The sequence below is a fragment of the Chenopodium quinoa genome, unplaced genomic scaffold (genome assembly GCF_001683475.1).
Source record: "Chenopodium quinoa cultivar QQ74 unplaced genomic scaffold, ASM168347v1, whole genome shotgun sequence".
Classification (NCBI taxonomy): Eukaryota; Viridiplantae; Streptophyta; class Magnoliopsida; order Caryophyllales; family Amaranthaceae; genus Chenopodium; species Chenopodium quinoa.
Genome location: NW_018745684.1, coordinates 1,926,074 through 1,951,468, shown reverse-complemented (window position 1 = coordinate 1,951,468; position 25,395 = coordinate 1,926,074). Strand labels below are relative to the sequence as shown.

Sequence of the window (25,395 nt, the reverse complement as noted above, 5' to 3'; positions counted from 1 at the left end):
TGCCTGGCTAAGCTGGTGGTTCCGAGGTTGGATACAAGAACAGAACGGAGAATTCCTTGGTGTTAGGCCACTCTAACTCTTACGCTTTTATGACTGCTCTGATCAGCACCATCGTTTGTGTCCGAAGCTATCTACTCAGACCCATCAATTCGAAGCAATATATCCTTCTGCAATAGCCATCAACAATCAAATCTAAAAGGCAAAATCAAAGTCTTTAGCCAAAATATATATTTACAGTTGAGCAAAGAGGTTCTGCCCCAAAACTTAATGACAGCTTTATTCCTACTGATCTAGCTGATTAACAACAGTATAAAAGGAGGTAATTCAAGATAAATCTCTCGAATTTCTTAAGCACAGCAGACTGCACTAAGTTAAGCACAGGTAAATACAAGATAAAATTGATTCATCAGAGAAAACGCATGACACAAAAAGTTTCGGCCTTGGCTTTGAACACAAGTCACATATGTATATAAACCTCAACAGCTCATTACACAAAATACAAACTACACGACAGATTCACAATGACCTCCTGGGCCAACCTACAGAATCTACAGCCCCTCCTTTGTAATCATAGACATAGAACAGAAAACCTCGATGAACCAGAAGATATTATCACAAAGTTATTCAATGTCATCAATCCAGTCACCATATATCCTGCTTATCTTGTCAGGTCCTTTCCATTTCTGGGCAGGCCTTTGCCCAACTGCCTGAGGCACACTTGAAGTCCTCTGTGATGGAATTCCTAGTCCGACATGGTGATATTCCTGACGAGGGGTTGATAAACTTGGAGATGCATCTGTTTTTGTGGTCATACCACTTGGCTTTGTTTCTGTCAGCACAGAGGAGTCTCTGCCTTCCCCCTCGGTTCCAGTGAATTTGTGCAATTCTGCAACACAGCAACAAGATGTTAGCCATATGCATCCCCTAGATAAAAGATAAACCATGAAATGCAGCCCTAATTCCTCTTTCTTTCAACTCTTTTTATTCTTTATTTTAAATTGGGGATCAAGAGGAGACAAATCAAGAAGCCACTGTTGATAAAACACTCCCCAATTTCCCCGTACTCCATAGCTGTCTTTTACTCTTTAGAGCTTATAATCTCAAACATGTACAAGATAGGTTCCCCTGAAATTCTAAGTCCAAGGTAATATTAAGGAATGAGAAAGTCCGTAGCTTGACTTAGTAAAATAATTCATGAATTTGGACAGCCCAAGATAGAGATGTGAGTTACTTAGGGAAGGGGGCAGGGGTATACGGTCCAAGAATAGAAATTGCAAATTCCATATCCAGGGAAGTAATCCTCTACAGTGTCAAAGAATTATTTTTTTTGGCACTAATTTGGTAATCCTGTTACATCCTTAAATGTCATTCACACAATTACAAAAGGCACCAGTATATATTCTGTCTCAAGTAGGGTATTGAGGTCCAAGACATGCGAAGATTTTATTTCTAAATAGTCCAATAGAGCTAGAAGAAAGCATCCAAAATAAAAATTCTTTTACACTAATTAGGAAAGTGCAGATAGAAGCATAGAGATCTCTAGCACTCAGCTTCAGAAAAGACAGATCGCACAGTACATGTCAGTGTACAAAACCAAAACAGTGTTACTGGTTACACAATATGGCAAACAAATTTTCATGGTCATTTGATTCCAAAGCTCCCAGCCATATGTCATAAAGATATTTTGATGATTTGGTCAACAAATGCAAATCTAGTTGTTCTACAGATACTTAGAAAATGTTTGGACCCTTGTAAAACAAGTTAGCTAAAATCTAACTAGAAATACAAGCTTTGAGTCAGCTGTAAACCTACAAAACATACGTGCTGATTGATTCTTCGTAACCTTTTTTTCAATGCCCCCTCTCTCAGCACAACCACAACCAAGCTAGAAAATCTTTGGGAAATAACAAGAGGAATCAGGAAAATCTTAGCTCAAGTCTTCATAGCATAGAGCACAGAACTCCCTCAGTATGTATGCACAGAACTCCCTCAGTATGTATGCACAGAACCATCCAATTATTATTAATTTATTATGTGCTACTATCAAATTGGGTGGTGGGGGGGGGGGGGTGGTGGGGGCTTCAATGGATCTCTAGGAGTGAAAAGTTTTTAAGGAAGGAATTTTAAAAGCACATGCCTCTGATTCTATAAGCTTGAAAAAAAATCCCAAGCAATTGATCAAAGAAGTACAAAAAGGAAAAAGATTTCATGAGAAACAACTAATTACTAGTTTCAGCTTCAAACAATTAGAAGAGATGCAACCGAACATGAACAAACATGTCACAGACTCAAATAAACATGACTTCAAAGGAGGAATTAAAATCTTTCATAAGAGATAAGAGAAAACTCTCAAATGATTTACAAATAACAGGAAAGGTGCTAACAGGTAGATGAACCTTCGATGTCAAATAAGATCAAACAGTATATGTTGAGAGTAATCACATGCTATGCAGAAGAGTACTATCTGTTCTATAAAAATCTTAAGAAGTGACTCCATTAGGAATTTAGTATACTACATACTATTCATAAAGAGCATCGATCAGGTTTTACAACGTTTAACTGTCAGATACACAGAACCACTATCTATAGAAGGAACTCAAGTCCACCAACTGCTGCTAATTTATGGACAATTGAAGTCACGGAAGCCAAATTATGGACAACAGTCTTTTCATCAAGACTTGAGATCACCTTCCCAATCTTTCGCAAACTTTTTCACACAAAAAAAATAAAAAATAAAAAATAAAAAAAAATACAAAATCATTAAAGGGAAATTATCAAATAATCATCAATTCAATTAATATGCAAAGTGATCAAGTAAAAACCATTTTATTAAAAATGATGGTATATGACTGGACTCTTAAATGGGACAGCGTTGCTGTGGTAGAAGAGACTAAGAATCTAGAGGAAGATAGTTATCAAGTGAAGCATGGCGATTTAGCCATGGCTAAAATGGGATTGCTTTCAAATTACAATGAAGTGAGTGCCAGAATAGCAACAGTTTAGTGTAAATGGTAGGGACTGCCAGAACAGCAACATGTAAGAGTAAAGTATGTTACTTGTATCTTTAAGCCCCCATTGGAACCCAAAAGAAAGCTATTTCACCCTGATTTGGGAACATGGATTGCATTTCCTACTTTTTGTCTGTTAAAGTCGAGCAATCTCAGATACGATGATAGCATCCAATTAGACGTTTAACAAAATCTGACCAGCTTTTTAAATATACTCATTGCAAGTTCTATCCACATGAAAGTATCATTATATGAAATCAAAGCAAAGTACACTAAACAGATATATATAAATGCGGACAAATGATACCTGCTAATCCATGGGCAAAATGGCACTTGCTCCCAAATGGGCAACTCCCGGTAGTCTCCCACTTGTTACAAATCCTGGTCTTCCAATTCGAAGGCTTCTGAGTTGGGCCATTAGCACCAAAAGCGCCGCCAACAGTGGGACTCACACTTATTGCCACACTCTCTCTAGCTCTTGATTGCTCATCATGAAGAAAGGTGCAATTCTCTCCATAGGGGCAACCTTCTTCAGTATAAAACTTCTTACAATGCCTTCCTTTATAGGTCTTCGGCGATTCATTCCGCAATTCAGTGGTGCTTATAGTAGGTATCTGGTGCTCCTCCCTCTGCTCAACAGTAACACCCCTCTCCTCCTCATGAGCAGCCACAATCTCTTGCCAATTCGGAGGCGGCTTCCGGAGCTCTTCCAAGCCATGAGCAAAATTACAGTTAGTGACATAAGGGCAAACCCCGGCACGAAACTTACAGCATAGCTTAGTCTTATAAAACATCTTTCCAATGGCTTTCGAGCGGCTGCTCGCCGCAGAGTCACCACTCTGGGAGCTCCTAGTCTTTTTATTGGGTGGCTCAGCTCCGGCACCCGATCCCGACCGGAGGGGCAGAGCTAGGTGATAATTAGAACTTGGTGTTTCACTGCCATTCCAACTTCTATACTCATCTTCAGTAGCCCAAATTGCCTGATCATTTGGATTAATCCCACCCCAATTGTCAAATGATCCACCCATTTCCGAAAACCCAGGTTCAGTTCCAAAATCCATCCAAAAAATCACAATAAAAAATCCCCCAAAACAAAACCTAATTCTCTACACCCCAATTTAGGAGAAGTAACCTAAAAGCCCTAATTTTCCATGAACATAAAGATTAAGCAATAGGGCAAAATTATAGCTAAGATTTTGGGGGAATTTTGTACAACACTATAAACTAAACTAAAATCAAATCAAAGCAATAAACATTCAAATGCAGAAGAACCCACACATCAGTCACCAGCAGCAGAATGTGAAGAACCCAGAAATTACAGTTGAAAAATTCTCAACTAAACTGCAAAATGTACATGAAATTCAAGAAAATTTCACATTTACAAGTACCCAGATAGTAAAAGATGAAAACTTTACCATAATTTAAAGATAAGATGAGCAGATTCCACCCAAAATTGGGAGTTTGCGAAAATCGAGGATATAGTAGAGAAATCTTAGAGTTGCAGAAAAATGGTAGTGGGATGTACGAGAAGGCTGAAAACTTGAAGAGAGAAGAGATAGAAAATGAAGATAAAGAGAGAGATTGACATTAAGATTGTACCATTTTCAAGGATGTGTTGTTTGGTGCAGTGATGATGAAGAGAGCGCGAGGAAGTAGAAAATATGGCAGATAATATAGCAGTAGATATTCTTTTAATTCTGTACGAATTATGAGTAAACCATAACTTTATTATTACTACACTGACATAATTATATTATTACATGGAAATTTTTGTTTTGTTTTTGCTATTTAGGGATTGTGGTTGGATAAGGCAAATCTCTTGAAAATATCTTTTGTCTTAGCAAATGTTAGACTTGACGAAATTTACTCGACCTAAATTGTTCCAAATGTAATAAGAAGAGGATGACTTGAATTTGACTAGCATTGCGAAATTTGAACCAAACATATCTATGAACATTAAATAAAGTGAAAAATTACGTGATGGGTTATGTTCAACCTTATCTGTCAAACTTATGCCATATTGCCATTGTTTAACATGTGTGTAAAAATACAATTACAAAGTTGAAGGCTTATAAAATACATTGATGAGCTTTATCCTATAAAATCATTTAGTTTCAAGGACTATATCTAATTAATCTAAGTCACGAAAAAATTACATTTGTTTTTCAAATTTATGACACTATATAAGAGATTTGAGATCTCAATGTTAGATATAAAGGCATGTAAATTCTCATGATAGACTAGGTCACAAGAAAGTGTCTTGAATCCTTTAATATTTTGACATTTCGTAACAAATTTAAGAATTCAATGTTAGAGTTTGTAAAAAAAAAAAACAAAAAAAAATACAAAATTAAAAATTAAATAAATAAAAAATCAATGTTAGAGATGAAGATGTGTAAGATATCGTGATGAATCATGTCACACTAATCACCCGGTCCCAAAAAGGTGAGTAAATTCTCATAATAGACTAAGTACCTCTAATTACAGTCACAAGAAAGTGTCTTGTATCCTTTAAAATTTTGACATTGTACAGCACATTTAAGAATTCAATGTTAGAGATGAAGTGTGTAAAATCTTGTGATGAATCATGTCATATGGAGATAACTAATTACCCGGTCGAAAAAAAAAACCTTGTATTATGCATAGTTATGAGTCTTATGACATTGTATACAAGATTTGATAGAAACTTGTCGACACCCTCGAGCTTACTTTCAAAAGTTTCTCATACATGAAAATTGTGTTACTAGTCTTACCCAAGGTATCAATCCCTGATGTATAATCTTGAATAAATGTGCTATTATTACTGCTCTTGCTCATTTTCCTACAATTACAGGTAAGTTTTACTGATATTTTTATTCATGTATTTTGGAGTTTTGCTTATTACAATTATCAGATCATCAAGTAGAAAAAGAAGATATTTAAGGAAATAGAGATAAAGACAGAGCTAATCTTCATACAAATAAGTGCCATGAACAGATGTACAAGAAGGCACCAAGCAAGAACCCAATAGTTCATCTACTCGTACCATCCACGTTACCTTCATTTTATCATACATTATGTCCAGATGATACAACTGATTTTGTTACCTAAGGCAGTGCTAAATCCTAAGGGCATCAACATAGTTAGCCAAGAGGAGTAGAGGACATTACAATGGAGGACAAAGGGAAGAAAGTAAAGTGATTTCCTATTTTGGAATATAATCGGAGATGTACAATGAAGAATAAACATTATTATGAACAAGTGAACTAATATGGAATGATGGTGTATTCAACATACAAGAAGGCACAGAGGAACAGATATATTCCAGTCAAATTGAGGAATCTTCAAGATGGAAAGCAAATGACTCCGCCAATTCAACAGCGTCTTGAACCCTAAGCCGAGTCCCCTGTTGGCCAACAACTACAGCTGCAATCCTAGCTGCTAATGTACCCATGTCTTTTACATCTGATACTCCTCGCAATATACCGTACAAAATCCCTGATGCATAGGCATCTCCTGCTCCACATGTGTCTACTGGTACACAAGGTGATGGAGGGATGTATACAGATTCTCCTCGCACCCCAATATAGGATCCTTGGGGTCCATCGGTCACAGACACAAGTGGGACAAAATGGCTTAGATACCTTGTTGCAGAAGCTGTGCTTTCCTTCAATGAAAAATTACACAGAGCTCTAGCTTCATCACTATTTGCAAAAATAACATCAGCATAGTTCCCTATTATTTCCCTGGAAACATGAAGAGGTGCCATATATCAGTCATGGAAATTATTTAATGTAAACAGAGGCATGATAAATAATTAAATGAAATAAAAAAAATAAAAAAAATCAGAGGAGGTAATTTTGGTTGAAATACAAGTATACAACATTAAATAATAGCCGCATGACCTGCTTAATATAAATGTTGGTGCAAAATCAAAAGTTCCGAAAAAGCCACTTTTATAAAGCAAATGCATATACTTTGTACACTGTATACTACTTAACTACTCTGATAAATCCAGTATTCTAGACTTCAAACCTTATGAACCAAATTACAGCAAAATGTAGTCAGCTGCATGGAAGGCAACCCTTTCTCTTCCCATGTGGAACTAAAATTATAGCTTAATCACTAATATATCAGGCAATTATAAGCAAATACATCAAGCTGCTTTTATGGTAAATTTCATATGACTTCGAAAGGTTGAGAAAGATGAGATAACGAAGATATCTTAATCATGTTTGAATGTAACTTAACATGGAATATTCTATTTGATATCCAAGATATTGCATATCCACTAGCAACCATGCGTTTTCATCAATTTTCATCACCATTGAACCATCCCATTACCACCAAGAGACAAGGGGATGAATCATAGCAAATGCCTAAATACACATAACTGATCATGAATCCTGCACATTAGTACCATAAACTATGTACTAAAGGAACCATGCAATTAGTGAATGAGGCATAGCAAATGTCTAACCAGTAATCATCATAGTGCCGCTCAATGCAGGACACATCTGATGCTGTAACTGCAACAAGGGCTCCATTGCTGTGTGCATCTTTGCATGCTTTTGTTATTGATTTAATAGTATCAGGGAGTTCAAATAAATAGCCTTCAACAACAAGAATGCTTGTCTTGGAAACTATGTCGGACAGTCCAGAATCATAGTTGATTTTGGACGACGTTCCCTGCAGTCAGATTGATATAGATGTATAAGTCTTTCAAACTGGAAATTTGAATAGATTAGATGTGCTTCAAACAAATCTTAAGAAAGTGCAAAAATCCGGTATGACAAAACTAAGCAATAAAAAATTGGATCGAGGAACACTTTGGAGAGGCAAAATAACTCAAGACAAGCATGTGCGCACGTCGGTAAGTTAGTGCATTGGTTTAAAATACTCTTTTATAAATATAAAGCTAATGACAGAAGATCATAGAAGGTATCAATAATTTATTGAGATATAAGCAAGAAATCACAAAGATACCAATCAAATCCTAAAAGGTCTCCTGCAATCATACCCTATCAATTGAGCTGTCAGGGATATAAAAAAATTATTAATTCATTGACAGTCACCTAAAGGGAAGAGTACCCTTCCCTCCAACTCCCTTTGAGCTTCCAGCTCAAATTTGATATTTGGTGTATTCCTAATCCTTTTTAGGGTCAAAACATAACTCAGCTTTCTTCAGAAAATAGTACATAATCAAAGAACAACACTATCCTTTTCTTTGTCGTTGTTGCTGTTTTTACTCTATGGCAAAGCCTGATAATGATTTTGGTGATGAGAGGGTTTGGAATGAGAAAGGGCTACACTGCTACTTGATGTAAAATGTCATTGTTGATGCTTAGTGTATCAACAGCATTATTTTCTTGGGAACTTTTATTCTAAAATTAGTATAAGTTATAGCCGCAGATCTATTAGCTACTTTTAAAAATTGATTTCGAGGAAGTTTCATACGCAGCAAATGGTAACTAAAGAAACATACAATGTCTGCGATGTCTGACAAATTGCATAAGGCACAAGCTAGAAGGCAAGAATTACACATTAAAGAAGCATAAAATATCTGTAATTCAGTATAACACCCTCTACAGCAGATGATAAAATAAAATCCAAACCATTTGCAACTCTGTAAATCTTACACGGGTAAACCCAAGACAAAGACCTGCCTCATAATCATGAAAGTAGTGGCTGTGCTAGAAACCCTCGGAGTTATATTGATTTAGGCTTTTGACAAACATTGACCGATTACTGTAAGATATAGAGAAACGATTGAATACCTGATATGCAAGCATTGTGCGCTGGGCATCAGGAGTAGTAAGAACTATAACTGTCCCAGTTATCCCATCCTTGAGTGGTGTAGACAGAAAATCAACACCTGCTCTACGCAATTTGGCCCTACAAAAATGCCAGGAAACGTCAATATTACTAGTATAAAGTTGTACTAAGCAAAGTCCTAAGCTTCAGCAAGAGCAGTCTTCCGCATTGTATACACCCACAAACTATTCATCGTAGGAATACAAATTTTACTAAGAATACATAGGCTGCAACATGAAGCAGATCTGAATAAAGGACTAGACTAAGTCAACAGCAACAAGTAATAACTGACAAAAACCTACGAATGACTTAAACTTGCAATAGATGAATAGACAACTTGTATATTCTAACTTGCTTTTGATATATATAGTTGGATAATGTAACTGTATTTTCAGTAAAATTTTCAACAGAAGCAAAAAATTTGAGGATCATCCAGATAAATAAGTATCCAAAATTTAATAAAGTGCTTATACCTCATCCATGAAGGACTCACTAAGCATCTCATATTTCTTTATACTTAATCAAATCAATTGAAGGGAAATACAAAAGAGAATAACCCTCACCTGTAGAATCCACCCAATGGATCACTACCAACACTGCCCGCCATGGCAACATTCAGAACAGGCCCTCCAACAGGAAGACTACCAAGCCTCGAAAGAGCAACCAAACTATTGGACAATGATCCACCAGCAGCAGCCTTGTAGCTACAACCATCCATTGCGCGCAAAACTTTACCTCTTTCCTCATGATGCACAAGCCTCCTTGTCCCCTTTTCTAAATCCAACCTCTCAAGAAATTCCTCATCGACAACTCCCGAAAAGTCAACCTATATATAAGACACATAGAGAGTGAATGAACTTATAATGTACCCATGATAAAATAATGGCAGAATAAGGGAGTTCAAAGGTAAAAACAACTTGTAATTCTCTTTTTGCTAAGGATAATACAACATCTTTTGCATCAGAACAGCATATACACAAACACAATCAAAACTCCACTTTTCTTATTTGAAAGCAATTCAATAGCCAAATTTTACTTAAGCAGAACCTCCTTTACATGATCATGTCATACAAATGCTGAAATATGAAGTTACCAACTTAGCATTATCGACGGTCCCGGCCGGGAAGGGGAGTGAATAATGTATAAACAAAAACAACCACTAAATCATACAATGGGTTTTGAATACATAGACAACAACATTCACTTAAATACTCCATCGTCTCAGTTTAGTAGTCACATTACTAGTTCATATTAACACTATCAACGCGACAACTAATTCCGAACCAAAAATAACTCGATAAAAAACTTATAAAATCAGGGGAAAAAATGAGGATAAAGATAATACCATAGCTTGGCCAAGACCCAAAACATCCCAACGGTCAACATCAGGAAGATTAAACCCAAACTCTTCTTCTTCAGCATCACTCACAATTTCAGCAGCATCTTTAAAAGGCTCATCGTCAGCGGCGGCGCTGCTACTACTCTCGGTAGAAGCAGAACCGTCAGAAGCGGCGGAGTAGGCGGCGATACTACGTCGAGAATCTTCAAAACCCTTTATAAATTGATTAGAAGAAGTAAATAAAACGGGGTTGGGTCTAATTAAATTTAGTTTACTTCCGCATAATAAGGGTCCAACTCCATGAGAGTAATTAACTATCTGTTTATGATGATTCCGGAGAAACCGGAAGAGTGCTCCTGACTGCGGAATTAGAGAAGATGAGGCGGCGACAACGGCGGCGGTTGTTGGGGAAGTAGTGGTTAAGAATTGGAGAGAGATTGACATTGCGAAAAATGCAATGAAACTTTTTAATCTATCTAGAATGTGGTAAGGTTGAATTCAGGTCTGAGTCGAGATTAGTCGGAATTTAGTAGGCTCGGAATTATATAATAGTTGTAACTTACTTAAAGTTAGAAGGATAGAACAGAATTAGAAGGTTTATCAGCTACATTCAGTGGAGGAGAGAGAGGGATTTCCTCGCTCAACTCCCTCTGTAATGGTGTAATCTGTGAGGTTTGCTTATCCTTTCAAAGTTTCCCTTCTTTTTTTTTGGATTTGTGGATGAAAGTATGAAACGTTGTTATATTTATACGGAGTATCCAAATCTACCTGCCCAAGTAATCCAACTACGAAGTAATTCTGTGGAAATTTCTGATTTACCCTTTATAGTTGGCCTCATTGAACCCAGTAAAAGGAAATGGGCCTTTTTCTTGCCTGCTGACGTCGGATCATGACCCATGACCCATGAAAGTGGGTAATATAGCAAAGCTAAACAGCATGCTTCATAAGTTGTTCAAGTAATTCATCCACGATTTTATTTTGCTTTGGTTGCATTATTGCAATTTTTGTTAAAAGAAAACATAATAATATGGAGTAAACTGCATAAAACAAGGCTAATTAGTTGATATAGTATCATATAAGAGTTGTTCAAGTATTGCTTTCTCACATGTTAATTGTAAGGTCTTAATTTGTCTAGTCTCTATTTAATAAATTTCAACAAAAGATATTGGTGATAGAGTATAAAACATATTTCTGTTGGTCCTTTAACATGGTATCGAAACCAGTGTGACACAAAGGTCACGGGTTAAAATTTCAAGGGCTCTATGTGAAAGAGAATATTTCGCGTAGGCCGCAGGATATGCAAAGGACCCGTACTGCATTCACATTTCTAGGGCTCTCATATAAGAGGAAGCGATAAAGTATAAAACACATTATTCAGTCACCCCCTATGCCATTATACCACCCAAAATTATCTGTGAATCAAAGAAAAGATTTTTTCACTTATGGATTAAACATTGAAATCAAGTAGTAATTCTAGCCTATTTTCTAAACCTAAAACCGAACCCGACTAAATCGATGTCGGGTCCGAAACTAAATGCCCGGTTATATAACTCACCCCTTGCGTTTAAACCAGTCCATTTTTCCAGTTCTGGAAGCTGCCAACATCAAAAAGGAGAGAGAGACGAACACACAGAGAGAAGAAATTAGGTCGAGTGGAAAGCAAAATGAAGGAGACTACAAGAAACAAGGAAGAAGAAGAGAGAGAAAAGGTTTGCAAGAGATGCAAATCAAGCTTCAACCCTTGTTCAAACACCCCTTCTTCCTGCCGTTTTCACCCTTCTTTCTTCGTTTGTCGTCGTCACGATGATCAGAAGAGGTATTCTCCAATCTTCCCTTTTTCTAATCTACTACTGTATTTTGTCATTTTATGAATGTGTTATTGTGAAATGGGTATTATTGTATTGCATGTTAACAAATTTTCTGGGTTTTGTTTATGTGGAAATGATATAAATTGGGTGATTGTGATAGTGTTTTGTGAAAATTTGAAGAAGGGGCTTTTAATTTATAGGATTAATCAATGTTGTCTTCATTGTAGTTTGATTAGAACCATCTTTTTGTGATGAATTGATGATTGGTTTAAGTAGTTGTGGGTGAATAATGTCATGTAATTGTAAAGAAATGAAATAAGGAAGATCGATAATAGCGCAATAAACCTCTAGCACTCTTCATTATGGACATCATATTTAACATATTTGTATATCATGAAGCATTGGTTGAGCTTGACTTGATATGGTGCCCACAACCTTTAGCAATGTTCATTGATCATTGAATGTATATTATTTGTATATTATGAAGCATTAGTTAAGCTTGATTTGTTAGATTTTGGTGGTACAGTTATATCACCAAAATAGATAAACAATGCAAAAGCAAGCTAGCATGTAGTATTAAACCTAAGTCATCAGTAATGCTTGGGTCTATGTATCATGCTATATCCACTAGTTACAAATTTCTACCGTGTTATATACGTTTATTTTAAGTTGTTGAAGAAAAGCTCACATAGTTGCTTTCACATTTTCACCTCATCTTTGTCCTCTTCTTTGTGCTCTCACTTTCTTTCAATTAACATGCTGTTTCAAAGTTTGGTCGGAAGTATCCTTGTAAGTCATGACATTTTGGAGGTTTTTGCTTTCAAATTTACTTTATTACTGAGATGAGACCCTTCCAAGATAAGAACTAAATTGAGATTGGAGTTATTATTAGGGAACATGATGCTATTGAGTGGGTGTTTTCTTCTTTTTATGAGTCTCTTTTTAAGGATAAAGAAGTTGATTATTCTTGTATTATTCTTCTAGATTTGGGTCCCTTGTTAAGTTATGAGTCAGATTGGGGTGGTGTGTAAATCTATGAACTCTATCTTAATCAAATTAGTTCTGAGAAGGAAGAATCTATTTGTTTTAAAGAATTAAGTCAATAGAGTATTCAGATTTAGTTGATGTGTTGCACGATAGTCTCGTCTCTTGTGGCTGTTTTCGGTTATCAATCTTGGAGCCCTTGTATCTCAATATCTAAATAAAACTTCACTGGAACACTCACCCTGCTTTGTGATTTGTTGTGCTGGTAGATATATTGCTACATGTATTATCAACTGTTTGCCTTCCTAGAAGCAAACCTTTCAGCACTGCAATCAGAAGCTTCTCTCTCTCTTTTTTTTTAATTTTTAATTTTTAATTTAAATTCATTGTATGTATATGAATTACAAGCCTACACCAAATTTAACATAATTGTAAATCTTGAAGCATTGGTATGTTTGATTTTAGGTTTTGGTGGTACCAGTTATTTCACCAAAACTGTATAAACGATGCAAAAGCAAGCTAGCATGATGTATCAAACCTAAGCTATTAGCAATGCTTTGGTCTATTAGTCATGTTATATTACCTAATTACAATCTATCATGTTATCTTGGTTGATTTTGAATTCAGAATGAAAGTTTGCATAATTCCCTTCACCAAATTCTTCATCTTTGTCTCCTTTTCTGTGCTTCTCACTTTTATCAACTGAATTATGCACGTAGATAAAGTTGGCTGAGCAGTACTGCACCAATGATTGCTTTTATAATGCCTGGTGAGAATGCAATGTTAAATCAGCTATACTGAATTACCGATGATGAATGATGATGAATGATGATGAATGATGTACATTGTATGCCAGACAGCTCTAAGTGCATATGGTTTGATGTATACCTCACATGAATGTATATGCGATAAGTAATAGATTTTCACTAATTTGTAATCTAAATTTCTCTGTAATTTACAGTCCTTCAATGTATATAGCAGTTGCAAGAATGGATTTTGTTACCGTTTTTGTTAGTTCAAAGTATATAATAGGGAAATTTGTCCATCACTCCAACCATTTATTTTGTTTTTGTGAAATACCTGAGTGTATTTTATGATGAATTTTACCTATAAATGATGTCATAATAGATGCATTTAGAGCTAACTTATTACAGTATTTTTTATTTTTGAATTTGATTTCATTCCATTATTGCATTCCTCAAATTTGAACCATTGCTCTACATAATCTATGTCAAACAACTGAACAACCTCATGTTCCACCGTTACTTTTTATTTATTTTTTCCTACTAAACAAACAGCCCCGACTATCAACAAAATGTTTTTAAAGACCATTAATAATCCCTCCTGTCTCTTAAAAATTTCCTCATTCCCCTTTCTCACTTTATTGAGAGTTTTAAATGGTGTATCCGTGTATGGGGTGATATCGGTGCCGATATCATATTACCCAAATACGGGTCGGGTTATTGTCAAGATACCAATTAGGCATACCGGTCAGCACTTCATAACGGCACATCATATGGTCACTCTTCACCTGCCACGTGGCGGGTGACTACCAACACTTGGCATCTACTCCTTTCGTTTCCATTTGTTTTTGACGTTTGGAATTATGCGCGGTTATTAAGAATTGTGTAAAGTATAGGCACTTTGGAATAATTCAATCATTGAAAGTACAATTCTATCTTAAAAAATAATATTGTACATGTGGGTTAAAGAAATTAGAAGAAAGAGGAAAGAGAAAGTAATAATAAGTATTGGAAAACCAGCTTAATAGTACAAAAAGTACAATTGCACATGAAAAATTAAAAGACATTTGAGTATTTAAATTGTAAAGCAAGGGTAATTTTGTCTAAAATTTATGACTAAAAAAGGAAAGATGAATGTAAAGAATAAAAAGGAACTCCTAAAATGAAAACGTAAATAACGAAAGGGAATGGAAGGAGTATGTTAGTTACATGTCATGCAGCCACCTGGCAGTTGGATTTCCTATAAATAGCCACTTAAGTCTTTCATTTGTAGGTAATTGCAATCTCTCTATCTCATTCTTCTGCCTCTTTCTAAATCATCTCTAACTTTATCATCGGAATGGTTATTCTCGGATTCACTCCGGGGTTAGCCAATCTACTTTGACTGTGTAGGTGCTTAGCTAGACGATAGGGTATTCGCAGATCTTGGATATAGGTTGTCGAGTTACATCCAGAACAAATGGGAGGTATATATTTAATACGAAGTATTTCCTACCACTTGGTAGGGAGGACCGCAGGTTCGATCCTCTGCAATAACAATTAGAATGGGATTGAAACCTAACCACCCAAAACTAATCTTAAATCTGAATTAGTCCAAAGAGTGAACCGGGTAGAGCAAGTTTTAAGGAACGAAATGAGTTCATACTCCATATTAGGCATCTCTCCTGCTCTCCAACTACAAACACCGCGTCGGCGCGTAGCCTAAAATTGGGCAATCCAACTACAAAAGTACAAAATCCAAAGTCTCCGCAATTCCCTGAAAAGTCCGTCGACGTTTCAGCTGTTTTACTTGGACCTTAAGATTCACACAAATTCTCCTTCTCACTTCCCTCTTTCTCTCTCCTCTCTCGTCTTCCTCAATCTTCAACCATTTCATCTCACAATCTCAATTTCAATTTTCAAAAATGTGGATTGAGGTAATTTGTGGTGTAATACTCTACAAAGTACTCCGTATGTTCTTCGGAAACGACGACGTTTTGGACATCGAAACCTCCGATTTCAACGCCATTTTCTCCGTCGCAACTAGGTTTGTTTACTCTTTTCATTATTATTATCGTATTTAAGTTTGATTATTGTGTGATGATTATTATGGTCGATCAATTTGATTGTTCTAATTTTGAATTGAAGAATTTAACAAATTTTATTTCATTTGAAAAATTTGATTAACGAATTTTGTTTTTCAGACTAGAGAAATTGTATGGTGGAAAGGCGTATGTTGGTCTTCGGATTCCTGACGCCGATTCCGGTTCTCGTCAAAGTATTGATCTGGTTCTTGTCACTAAACGGTAATTTTCAATTTTTATTTTTATTTTTATTTTATTTTATTACTGTGTTAAATTTGTGTACTACCTCGGTCCGAATTTAGTTGTCCCGCTATTAGTTCAAATTACGCTATCGTTGTCACTATTGATTGATTTCGGATGGAGGGAGTATTAATTTTCGTGATCATCAAATCATGTACTGTCTATTAGGAGTGGTGTGGTTTAAGGGAGAATTTATGCATGCAACTTTGTTGGTTGTAGTAATTTTGTTTATACACCGCTTAGTTGTTTAGGGTTTATATAAAGCCTTATTTTGGGGTTGTTTTGTAGGGAGGCAGTGGTGATTTGTGTCAAGAATTTGGCAGGGTTTGTTTCTGTTAACGCCGATGGAAGTTGGCTTTGTATAAGTGAGCACAAACATAAGGAAGAGCATCATCCCAATCCTGTAAGTCATGTGATTCAGTTTGCACAATTTACTTGCTAAAAGGGTTTTGTTTTGTTGATAGTTTGTGTTACAAACGCCAAGAGTTATTATTGCGTGTTTGTTGAGCACAAATTACCCCCCCTCCCCTCATCTCTCGGTAGTAGGCCATAATTCTGTTTCGGGATGTCCCAAAACTGATGGCCTACTTTTCATATCTACTAAGTCTGATTGTGTGTGCGTGTGTGTGTTTATTCTTTAAAATGTTATTTACAGTTGAAGACAACCAAATTTAAAATTTGGTGAAGTTATATATGAAGTAATAAATTTTTGTTAGCTGATATCGAAACATTTTTTCATTTGACTGAAAGAATAAGCTGACGCTTTACTTTGTGCATTCATTGACTTCTTGTCGACTATTTTTATTTCAAAAGGAATGTGATACTTTGCTTTGGAGTGCAGTTGTTTAATCATTGCATTTGTTGTCTTGTGAGGTTGGCTTCCAATTCGATATCGAAATGTTTTTCTTTTTCCGGATGTTATAATTCATGAAGACAATTGATCTCTATGCTGTATAATTGGTGCAACTTCACGTTGATGTGATTGTGACTTTGTTGCAAGTGTTTTAATAATATTGTTTGAGGAGGTAGCTGCTTAAAAATAAATATATAATGTATTTCATGAACTTCAATGAAGTGTAACATATGTTACTTTGGGCAGTACAGTGGCTTGTTAATGTTATGCATTGGATTTTCTTTCTGATATGTAATTTATAGGATGTCTGATCATTTGTGATGGGGTACTGTGTAAACATTTCACCCATGTGAATTTATGGCGTTGTTTTTTCATTGCGGAATTTAAATCTTTTTTGCTTGTTGGTTGGCTGCTTTGGTTCAGAATTTATGATTTGTGTTTCTGGATATGATTTTATGCTTTTTTCTTTCCCCCCTGCTAGGTAGCAGAAGCTAAACAGCAGGCCTCTATTCTAGAAGCATATCTTGAACAAAGAGGAGTTTCTCTTCCTGAAGGATATCTTTCCTCCAAAGTCATCATTTCCAACCCAAAGTTCCGGTAATCTATATTTCATTGTTGTATTATATTGTTTTTGTTTGTTACACTGTACCATACTTAAAAGCAAATCCAGTCATTTGTTGTTATAAATTTTATCCCTTTTGAAGCCTATATACTGTAAACTACCTCCTTTCCCTTGGAACTTATCTTCGATTTTTGTAATTGTTTTTAGAGAAATATTCTAGATTGTGGTTACACAACTTTAGATGGTTGCATCATGGTCCAACATTGTGTTTATTTTTTTAGTTTAATTTTTTACTTCAATAAATCTGAAAATGAAGGAAAGAAGAATTTTGCGTATATATCGCATGCTTTCTTGGTTTTGAAGATAATTATTGGTTTGTGAATTTCGCACTACGTAATCTTTTCTGATAGACATGCGGTCCTTTTCTCATTGTAGCATTTAAGACATCTAATTTTTCCTTTTATGGTATAAAAAAAAATAAAATAAAAATACAGAACATTAAATCCAGACCACTTCCCACCAGAAGTCATACAGTATGAAAATTGGGTAAACTTGAAACCAGAATCAAAAGGCGTGCTTTCTGGATGGTTTAAAGGGGCATTTCGTGCTGGAAAGAAAGATATACAGGAATCTACACATCAGCAACTTCAATCTATTCTTAGCACTGCTCCAATGTGGGATAGGTATGTTTCCGAATCACTATTTTTGCCTGTTATATATTTATGGACCTTTTTCTGCAGCATCTTTCTTCCATTTTACTTGAGAAGCTTATGACTCATTACAAGTGATGGCCTAAAACATGTGAAATGTGAAGCTCAAGTATGGTGTATGCTATATGTTTTCCTGATTTTACCGTCACAGGAGGTAGAAGTATACAAGTATTTGTTTGTGATTAAAATTTACTGCAATTATATTTTGGCTCTCATGATGAGTGGGATGTGTGTGAGTGAAATTCTAGGGCTTTGGAGTTCGAGTGAGGTGTTCGTATCTCACCTGTTTGAGGTTTTGACTTCTCTAGTTCTCATTGAGTCCTTGAGCCCATTGTTACACACAAAGAATGCCAATGGTACTCTGAAAAAGTTTATGTTGTCTGTCTGTTTGTTTTAAAATCAAAATGTTTTGGTGTACTGGTGTCTGAATTGGTTTTCTGAATTTCTTCCAACCATTGTTTTTGTAACTTGGTGAAAATGTGCATCAGCTCTCAATGAGTTCACTTGTGTAGGTTTTGCTTTGACGTTGTGGACTTGTGGTTGGTGTGTGTGTGTGTGTGTGTGTATTGGGGTATGCATTTTTCCTGTAGTGCAGTATTTTACTATTTAGGTATAGAGCTGTGTACATTTGGATCTCTCTAGACCCTGTTTTGGCAGTGTTTATACTAAGTTATTGCTGCAGAAATGTATCCAAACACATAGTTTGATTCTTTGCATATTATTACTGCTTTTTTTTAAAGAAAAAAAAAACTGACAATCGAGAATGGAGTCACAGGGGCTTCCATTGGCCTGCAATTGGCCAAGTACTTGAACATATAATGTTCCAGTTGCACAAATCATGTAAAATTAACTTTTTTGTTTATATTTATTTTTGCTGCATAGGCTGGAGCTCAAAGCCAGCAAATATGTGTTAGGAGAATTTCTGGAGTTCAAAGGCAAGAATGAAGATATTCAAGAGTTACAATACATCAAGAGGTCAAAAGTTGGCCAGATGATTGTACAGAAAACATCAATGTTTGGCTTTGGTAAGCTTTCTGCTTTTGCGGCTCATTAATTCATCCAAAAATGTTTCTTCACTTGTATATCATTTTTTGTATAAAACACAAGGCGCCAAGGATTGCATGCAAGAGAGTTATTCATTTGAAGTTGCCTACTTGAAAAAAAGATAATAAGATAAAATTAAGAATAAAATGTTTTAAAAGAGGGATTTGACAGTGAATTTATGATCTGAAAGTTGGTGTATTACAACTATTTTGGCCTTATGCTAGAGGCATAAGGCTAATTTGACTAGCTGAGTGCCTGAGTGTGAGCTTCCAGGCTGCAAAGCGCAGTATGGGCTTGGATTATTTCAGTTCTGCCAGTATAGAATTGGGTTTGGTTGGGCCTGATTGCTTAAGCATTACTTATAGGGGCAACTATGGCACATTCAATATAAACCTGGATAACTTCAAGGATGACACATTCAAGATGAAAAATGTAACAACATTGTTAAAAAAAAAACAAATGAAATCAGGAAAAGAAACAAAGTTAAAGATTTGTCATGGTGCCTGTCTGCCTGAAGCTTGCCTACCCAGGCTCACTTTGTGGGTAGGGGTGTGCTAAAATGCAAATGTATACTGGTTAGCTGCAGTGTAAAGGAGGTCCTTGTGCAGGAAAAAAAATGAATGGCTTGAATACGAAAGACAAAATTAGTTGGCTCTTTTCCATGTTATGTATTGCTAGTTGTTCATGTATATAGTGTGCAAACTTTAAACCACTGGACTTACTGACTGAGGTTCCCCTCCACACTGTGATTATACACGTTATGCCCTACCAACTAAAAAGCTAGGAGAAAAATGATGACAGTAAAGTTAAGTTGGTATGTGTGAAATTTATGAATGATATTCTTGTGTGTGAATTATTGAGCTGTCCTGTTGCGATGATTGTTGATTGCTTTTCTGAGTTATACCATTAGAATTTTCTTTGGGTTCATCTTGGCTGCTTCCATTTCATAGGTTTAATATTTTGTATTGCAGCTCCAACAAGGCTTCAAGTTTTGTACTGCTTTCGCGATTATCGAACTGAAGCCTCTTCATCTTCTGAGTGGAAGGAGGTGACTGTCAGGTCAAGTACTGAAGTTGTATTTCAGCCCCAGAATGCCAAGAAAGTCAGGAAGTTCAAGTTATCCGCTATTACTTCTCTGACACTTAGTGCCTAAGGACAGTACATTGCTCTCAATTAGAGGTAACTTGACTACTTGAGAGGAATCTAGGTTTGTCTTAACTGTAATATCCTATGCCAATGACTCTTATCATTGTATGATATGAATATTGAATGTTGAATTTCAATTGGTATACTTTAGATCTTTCGAGCAATAATATAACCAGATGAATTGCCCGATGTACTTAATCACGGAAAAAGGCCGCGACAATCAACGTAATAATATACTCCGTACTTCCTTTATTGCTCCTCTGTACTTATTTTAGTCGATTTTCTGCTTAAGTCTCTGAAGCTAGTCTCTTTGCTTGCAATTATTTTTAAAATGTGTGTTATCTGAATATCCTCTGGCTGTTGGTGGCAGAGCAGACGAGCAGTAGCCAACCGATTTTGATTTGGTATGGGTTTGGGATGTTAGCCATATATTTATTGTGGGAAAGACTGCATGTGAATTTGTAGTGACTATCACCCATAACGGCTCAAAGAAAGAACAATCTTTAGCACTTACCTTCTTATCAATCTTCTGTATAGACTTTCTACTAGAAAAGGCGTTCGTTGTTTCCTAGAGGTCTCTCTGTTCTCCTTTAACCATTAAGCATTTGAGCCTTAGGTGCTTCCTAATTAGGTTAGAACTAGTGATAGTTTGCCAAAAATCACTGTATGGGTGCAGTACAAATCTTGATTTGCACTTGAGCTGCAAATAGATAAATAAATCGTCATATAGTGTATGGCTCTCCTTAAGATTAGATAAATGTGAGTTGAGGTTCATGTTGTGGCTAGTTGCTTCTGCTTTGCTGATCGATGGGTTCTTCCCTCCAAAAACGATCTGCTCTATTGTAATTACAAGATATATATATATATATATATATAACAAACCAACCATAGAAGAGAATGGTTGGGAGGGGATTTTGATATTGATTTTCATTGCTGAAGTTATTTTTGCACTTAATCTTCAAAATTACATCAAGAAGATGAAAAATAATGAATTTTCATTTAGTTACAAGCTTTCAATCATATTCTGGTGCTGAATAAAGAATGAGGCCATATGTACATGAACTCCATTCAGTTTGGACGGTGGCATCTTACTAGTGCAGCTGGAATTGACCATTAAAATTCACCATCAACTCATTGAGTTTCTTGTTGCTTATCCGTTGTGGATATACTCTTGTATCCTCTGAGCTGCACATAATTAAGCTTAAGATTAAGATATGAGCTAATCTAATCGGTTTACCATTTAACTCTTTGACTCTTCTCTGTCATCAGAAAATAGGAATACTAAAGAAAGGCAATTATAGTATGGCAGAGAGGAAAGTTGTATTATTATGGTATAGTTAGAGCACTCTTGTTTCCAATGCTAGTGTAATTACCTTTGAGGGGGAGAGGACATAAACATGGAGGCAAGCTTAACAGCGTCTTTGTGGCAGTTGATGACATGATTGAAGCACAAATAACGTCCGTATGATGAGACTTCTTCAAAGATGCAAATATGGGCATCCACCAAAAACCAGAGATCTACAGCCACAAGAACTCCATTTTCGTACATCTCAGCTGCACCTTTTAGGTATGACGGAAAACTCTGTATGCTGTTATTTGCAGCAGGATGAGCAGCAGAAGTTTTACGCAAGTTATTATCTAACAACAGCCCTCCATTAACTGACACCATGCTCACTCCTCTGTCCATTGCAAGTGCCCACGCTGTCTTCTCTGCTAGTGTTTTTGACAATGCATGCCATAACTGTTACAGTTCATTCATATTAAATTGAAATCAGTTGATCATGTTTCTTGTTGCAACGTTCTTGAACTTTAAGAACATATTAGAAATTAGCCTTGATGAAAAGCAGAAACGCTGCTAGCCTGTGTGAGTACCTTGAATTTCTTACAGAAGTTGATATCGCTCCAACTCTTTTCATCGACATCACAATACGATGATGCACCATCACGGGTATCTGTCCAGACAACAGCTGTGGCGGAAGAAGTAAAGATGACCTTCTCTATGGTGGGTGTCTGGGCACATGCTTCCAGAACATTATGTGCTGCTCTCACTTCTATGTCTGCCATATGTTCCTGTAATGTGCCAATCCAAATGCTGTCAAGTATAATCTAACTTCCAGAAAGCAAGTAATAAGACTGTCTAGTAGGCATCAGCAAGCAGCGTACATCATAAATAGGATGCTCAAACGGAGGCTCGAATATGTAGAACAAGGCAGAGCAGCCACTAAGAGTGTCAAGGATACTGTGATAATCCAATAGATCAGCATGAAAGATCTTCAGGTTTTGTTTTTCGTCCCCAGTACATTGCACTTTCATGCTTTGCAACTTCCCTGTAAAAGATAACTTTTATAAATAACAAAATATTTAAGAGGCTTAAAAACAGTATTTAGAGCCAAAATCCTGAACTCTAAAAAACTCTAAACTCGCGTACTTAATTAGTCTTGGTCTAGTGGTGAGGACTGAAAAGCTGAATTTGTTGCCAAGAATTTGTCGCTTGGCAACAAATTCAACTCCCCTTCGTATTCATTGAGGGGACCAAATCTAAAATGGCCCCACAAGAACTCTAAAAAACTCTAAACTCGCGTACGACGAATGTGAGATAATGTAAAGTGTAGGACAAAAACCTGTACTCTAGTTTTAATTCCAGATATTTCTCATTATTATTTGATTAGATGTAATTGTATAAATAAACAAAAATATGCCCATAAATTATTGTAATTTACTTTCTTTGGTGGGGGATGAGAAATTGGAAATAGTGAATAAGACACTAAGCAATTGAAACAATATCAATCAACAATTAATTGAAAATTAGAGAGAGGAAAGAATCAAATTCCCACATGAAAAGACATAATATGACTGTTGATCACGTTTCACATAAATTTGGCATATTATATCATATATTTATATTCCCTCGAATTTCACTCATGAAAAACAGCATCTTGATTATCAAGCTAAAACTAAATCATTAAATACACTATTATAAAGAACTTAGTTACAAATCTTGTGTTGGTGTATAGAGAGCCACAAATATAGTCACGTAGACAACATTAATTCTTTTAATAGGTCTCGGACTTTTGAGTACCACCTCCAAAGATATCAAACGAAGTAAGAAAGTATAGACAAAATTAAAATCATGAGAAAGAATCAAACCTTTGGAATGAGATTGAAGAGCAGCATGAACAAAGTAACCTCTTTGCAAGAGTTTTTTAACAAGTTCAGACCCAAGTGACCCTGAAGCATCCATTACACCAACTGTCTTTTGTTCCCTTGACATTACTGATGAATTAGGGAGCTGATTCTTCATTCCGTTATCGCTGCCACCGCCGCCTCCGCCCGATTCTTGTGGGGCCATTTTAGGAATTTTACTGATAGGAAGGAAGAGAAAAGAGTAGAAGAATTTGGTTGATAGATTAGCTGACAGCCTTAACACCAGCATTTCAAACAGGCTGATGTCTGCCTAAATACATATACTTCAGGGGTAGTTTTGGAATTTCACTAAGTTGAGATTGGTTAGTTTGAAATTTTGGTTAGTTGGGGGACTGGTAGTTAGTAGGAAGCGGGAAATGAAGAGAAACACATACTAGTCTTGACCCATTTAATTAATTACTCTTTATTTATTTAATAAATCTATCATTTCCATTTATTATGAAAAAATTAAACCAACAATTTTATGACTCGTGGAATCAAATAGTTCTTTGCTTATTTTCTGCCACGAATTAGAGCATTAATACAGAAGTTTTGTGGCCAAGAAAATACTTTTAGCATTTGGGGCAACTATTTGTTGGTACTATCTCCGTTTCGTAGTTGGTCAGTCGGTCACATTTGATTTTTTCTGATATAAAAGTTATTGAACTTGCATACTTAAAACTACTCCGTATCTTAGAAATTTAGTGTATGTTATTTCATTTTTTTTTATAATCGCAATATATTTTCTTAACACGTACAAATATATTTCAACGATGAGGTGAAGAGTAAAGGGTTGAGGGAAAAGGTGTTCAAGTTATTTCAATACATGTATCTACGAATATTTTACCTTCTCTTATTTATTCTGTAAAATGCATGTTATAAAAATACGTAACGATTGTAAAAACACAAAAAAGAGGAGTATTCGATGACTTGAAATAGTCAATATACATGAATACCAATGTGATATAGTCTTGTATATTTATCTACCCAAGTTATCAATATGAAACTCCATAATTAGGGAACAGGTAAACAACAAAAATAGATTATAAAAAGGGAGAAAAAGAAAAGGATGTCAAAATTACGTGTGAATATGGAACTAAAACTAGAGGAAATGAAGAACTCTCAACAATTGAACAAAGTACAAGTGCTTAAATTGTATACGAAAATAAAAGAGATGAGTCATAACTCATAAGTAATCATAAAATAGTAGTCCATAGAATTTATTATTGCGACAAAATAGACCTAATTTTATGTCCAAATTTATACCATTTCTAGTAAAATAGACAACTAAACTACAGTACATTGAATTAATTGAAATAGCGTGAACAGGAATACAGCAAAAGTTCTCATGTTTTTGAGGCAAAGTGTACAGGATTATTTATGACCTGAAATCAATAATTAACCTGAATTTCTACATAAATTGATCAGGTTCTACCTAAATTGAATAATACGGAGTATTAAAAAATAAACTAGTAATTGTTATATTTGAGTAGTACATACTTCATATAACTATAAGGTTATGTTTAGTTCACCTTATTTTACAAGCATCAATAGGGTGTCGGTCGTTGCAAAATCCAAACCTGTCTCTGTGATAGGATCATACCAACTTAAGCAAGCTCAGAAGCTAACTTTGATCTCAAGAGAACCAGAAGAATAAATCCAGCACGGTGTGTGGTCTCGAGATGCTCCTATTTGGTCAGTTAAAACTTTTACTGCTATATATGCCACAAACTTCAAAACAATGCCATTGTATGTGGACTGTGATTAAGTGATTCATCATAATGTGCTGGCCTCACTAATCCGAGAAACAAGTGACGCCTTGGAAAGCATCCAGTAGCTCAAATTATAAGCCTGGTTTCTTATTTTTGGCTACCTCAGGATTGATCCTTGCTCTGAATGAGATTGTGATCGTGTCACTA

At 35.7% G+C, this 25,395-nt stretch overlaps 4 protein-coding genes and 1 long non-coding RNA gene across 5 annotated transcripts; 2 read left to right on the top strand and 3 right to left on the bottom strand.

The window, feature by feature from the left end:
* Positions 1 to 250: 250 nt before the first annotated feature.
* On the bottom strand, positions 251 to 4,778 carry LOC110718134 (zinc finger CCCH domain-containing protein 56-like). Its single transcript, XM_021896930.1, has 2 exons — positions 3,316 to 4,778; positions 251 to 886 (listed from the first exon to the last, which is right to left on the bottom strand). The coding sequence occupies exons 1-2, from the start codon at positions 4,067 to 4,069 to the stop codon at positions 621 to 623; spliced, it is 1,020 nt and encodes a 339-aa protein (XP_021752622.1). The 5' UTR covers positions 4,070 to 4,778; the 3' UTR covers positions 251 to 620.
* Positions 4,779 to 5,987: 1,209 nt separating this feature from the next.
* Positions 5,988 to 10,872, bottom strand: LOC110718133 (uncharacterized sugar kinase slr0537-like). The gene is made up of 5 exons (XM_021896929.1): positions 10,147 to 10,872; positions 9,365 to 9,627; positions 8,765 to 8,882; positions 7,468 to 7,676; positions 5,988 to 6,733 (listed from the first exon to the last, which is right to left on the bottom strand). Exons 1-5 carry the CDS (start codon positions 10,582 to 10,584, stop codon positions 6,316 to 6,318), a joined length of 1,446 nt encoding a protein of 481 aa, XP_021752621.1. The 5' UTR covers positions 10,585 to 10,872; the 3' UTR covers positions 5,988 to 6,315.
* Positions 10,873 to 11,606: 734 nt separating this feature from the next.
* Positions 11,607 to 13,980, top strand: LOC110717961. The gene is made up of 2 exons (XR_002510825.1): positions 11,607 to 11,956; positions 13,652 to 13,980. It is a non-coding gene; the product is annotated as an uncharacterized LOC110717961 (long non-coding RNA).
* A 1,362-nt stretch (positions 13,981 to 15,342) lies between these two features.
* LOC110717601 lies at positions 15,343 to 20,546 on the top strand. Its single transcript, XM_021896343.1, has 7 exons — positions 15,343 to 15,701; positions 15,859 to 15,960; positions 16,267 to 16,381; positions 17,313 to 17,428; positions 17,888 to 18,076; positions 18,986 to 19,128; positions 20,119 to 20,546. The coding sequence occupies exons 1-7, from the start codon at positions 15,580 to 15,582 to the stop codon at positions 20,298 to 20,300; spliced, it is 969 nt and encodes a 322-aa protein (XP_021752035.1). The 5' UTR covers positions 15,343 to 15,579; the 3' UTR covers positions 20,301 to 20,546.
* Positions 20,547 to 21,201: 655 nt separating this feature from the next.
* Positions 21,202 to 23,852, bottom strand: LOC110717943 (cinnamoyl-CoA reductase 2-like). Its single transcript, XM_021896741.1, has 5 exons — positions 23,441 to 23,852; positions 22,457 to 22,620; positions 22,166 to 22,363; positions 21,667 to 22,034; positions 21,202 to 21,478 (listed from the first exon to the last, which is right to left on the bottom strand). Exons 1-5 carry the CDS (start codon positions 23,724 to 23,726, stop codon positions 21,385 to 21,387), a joined length of 1,110 nt encoding a protein of 369 aa, XP_021752433.1. The 5' UTR covers positions 23,727 to 23,852; the 3' UTR covers positions 21,202 to 21,384.
* Between the last annotated feature and the right edge of the window lie 1,543 nt (positions 23,853 to 25,395).

Excerpts from the sequence above, each read along its gene's own strand:
- LOC110718134 (XM_021896930.1), bottom strand. The coding sequence starts at position 4,069 with ATGGATTTTGGAACTGAACCTGGGTTTTCGGAAATGGGTGGATCATTT. Across the intron at positions 887-3,315 it reads TTTTGCCCATGGATTAGCAG|AATTGCACAAATTCACTGGA; the intron begins GTATCATTTGTC and ends GCTGTGTTGCAG.
- LOC110718133 (XM_021896929.1), bottom strand. The coding sequence starts at position 10,584 with ATGTCAATCTCTCTCCAATTCTTAACCACTACTTCCCCAACAACCGCC. Across the intron at positions 8,883-9,364 it reads CCATTGGGTGGATTCTACAG|GGCCAAATTGCGTAGAGCAG; the intron begins GTGAGGGTTATT and ends GCATTTTTGTAG. Across the intron at positions 7,677-8,764 it reads GCACAATGCTTGCATATCAG|GGAACGTCGTCCAAAATCAA; the intron begins GTATTCAATCGT and ends ATCTGACTGCAG.
- LOC110717601 (XM_021896343.1), top strand. The coding sequence starts at position 15,580 with ATGTGGATTGAGGTAATTTGTGGTGTAATACTCTACAAAGTACTCCGT. Across the intron at positions 15,961-16,266 it reads CTGGTTCTTGTCACTAAACG|GGAGGCAGTGGTGATTTGTG; the intron begins GTAATTTTCAAT and ends GTTGTTTTGTAG. Across the intron at positions 18,077-18,985 it reads ACTGCTCCAATGTGGGATAG|GCTGGAGCTCAAAGCCAGCA; the intron begins GTATGTTTCCGA and ends TTTGCTGCATAG.
- LOC110717943 (XM_021896741.1), bottom strand. The coding sequence starts at position 23,726 with ATGCTGGTGTTAAGGCTGTCAGCTAATCTATCAACCAAATTCTTCTAC. Across the intron at positions 22,364-22,456 it reads TTGAGCATCCTATTTATGAT|GAACATATGGCAGACATAGA; the intron begins GTACGCTGCTTG and ends GGCACATTACAG. Across the intron at positions 22,035-22,165 it reads ACTTCTGTAAGAAATTCAAG|TTATGGCATGCATTGTCAAA; the intron begins GTACTCACACAG and ends GAACTGTAACAG.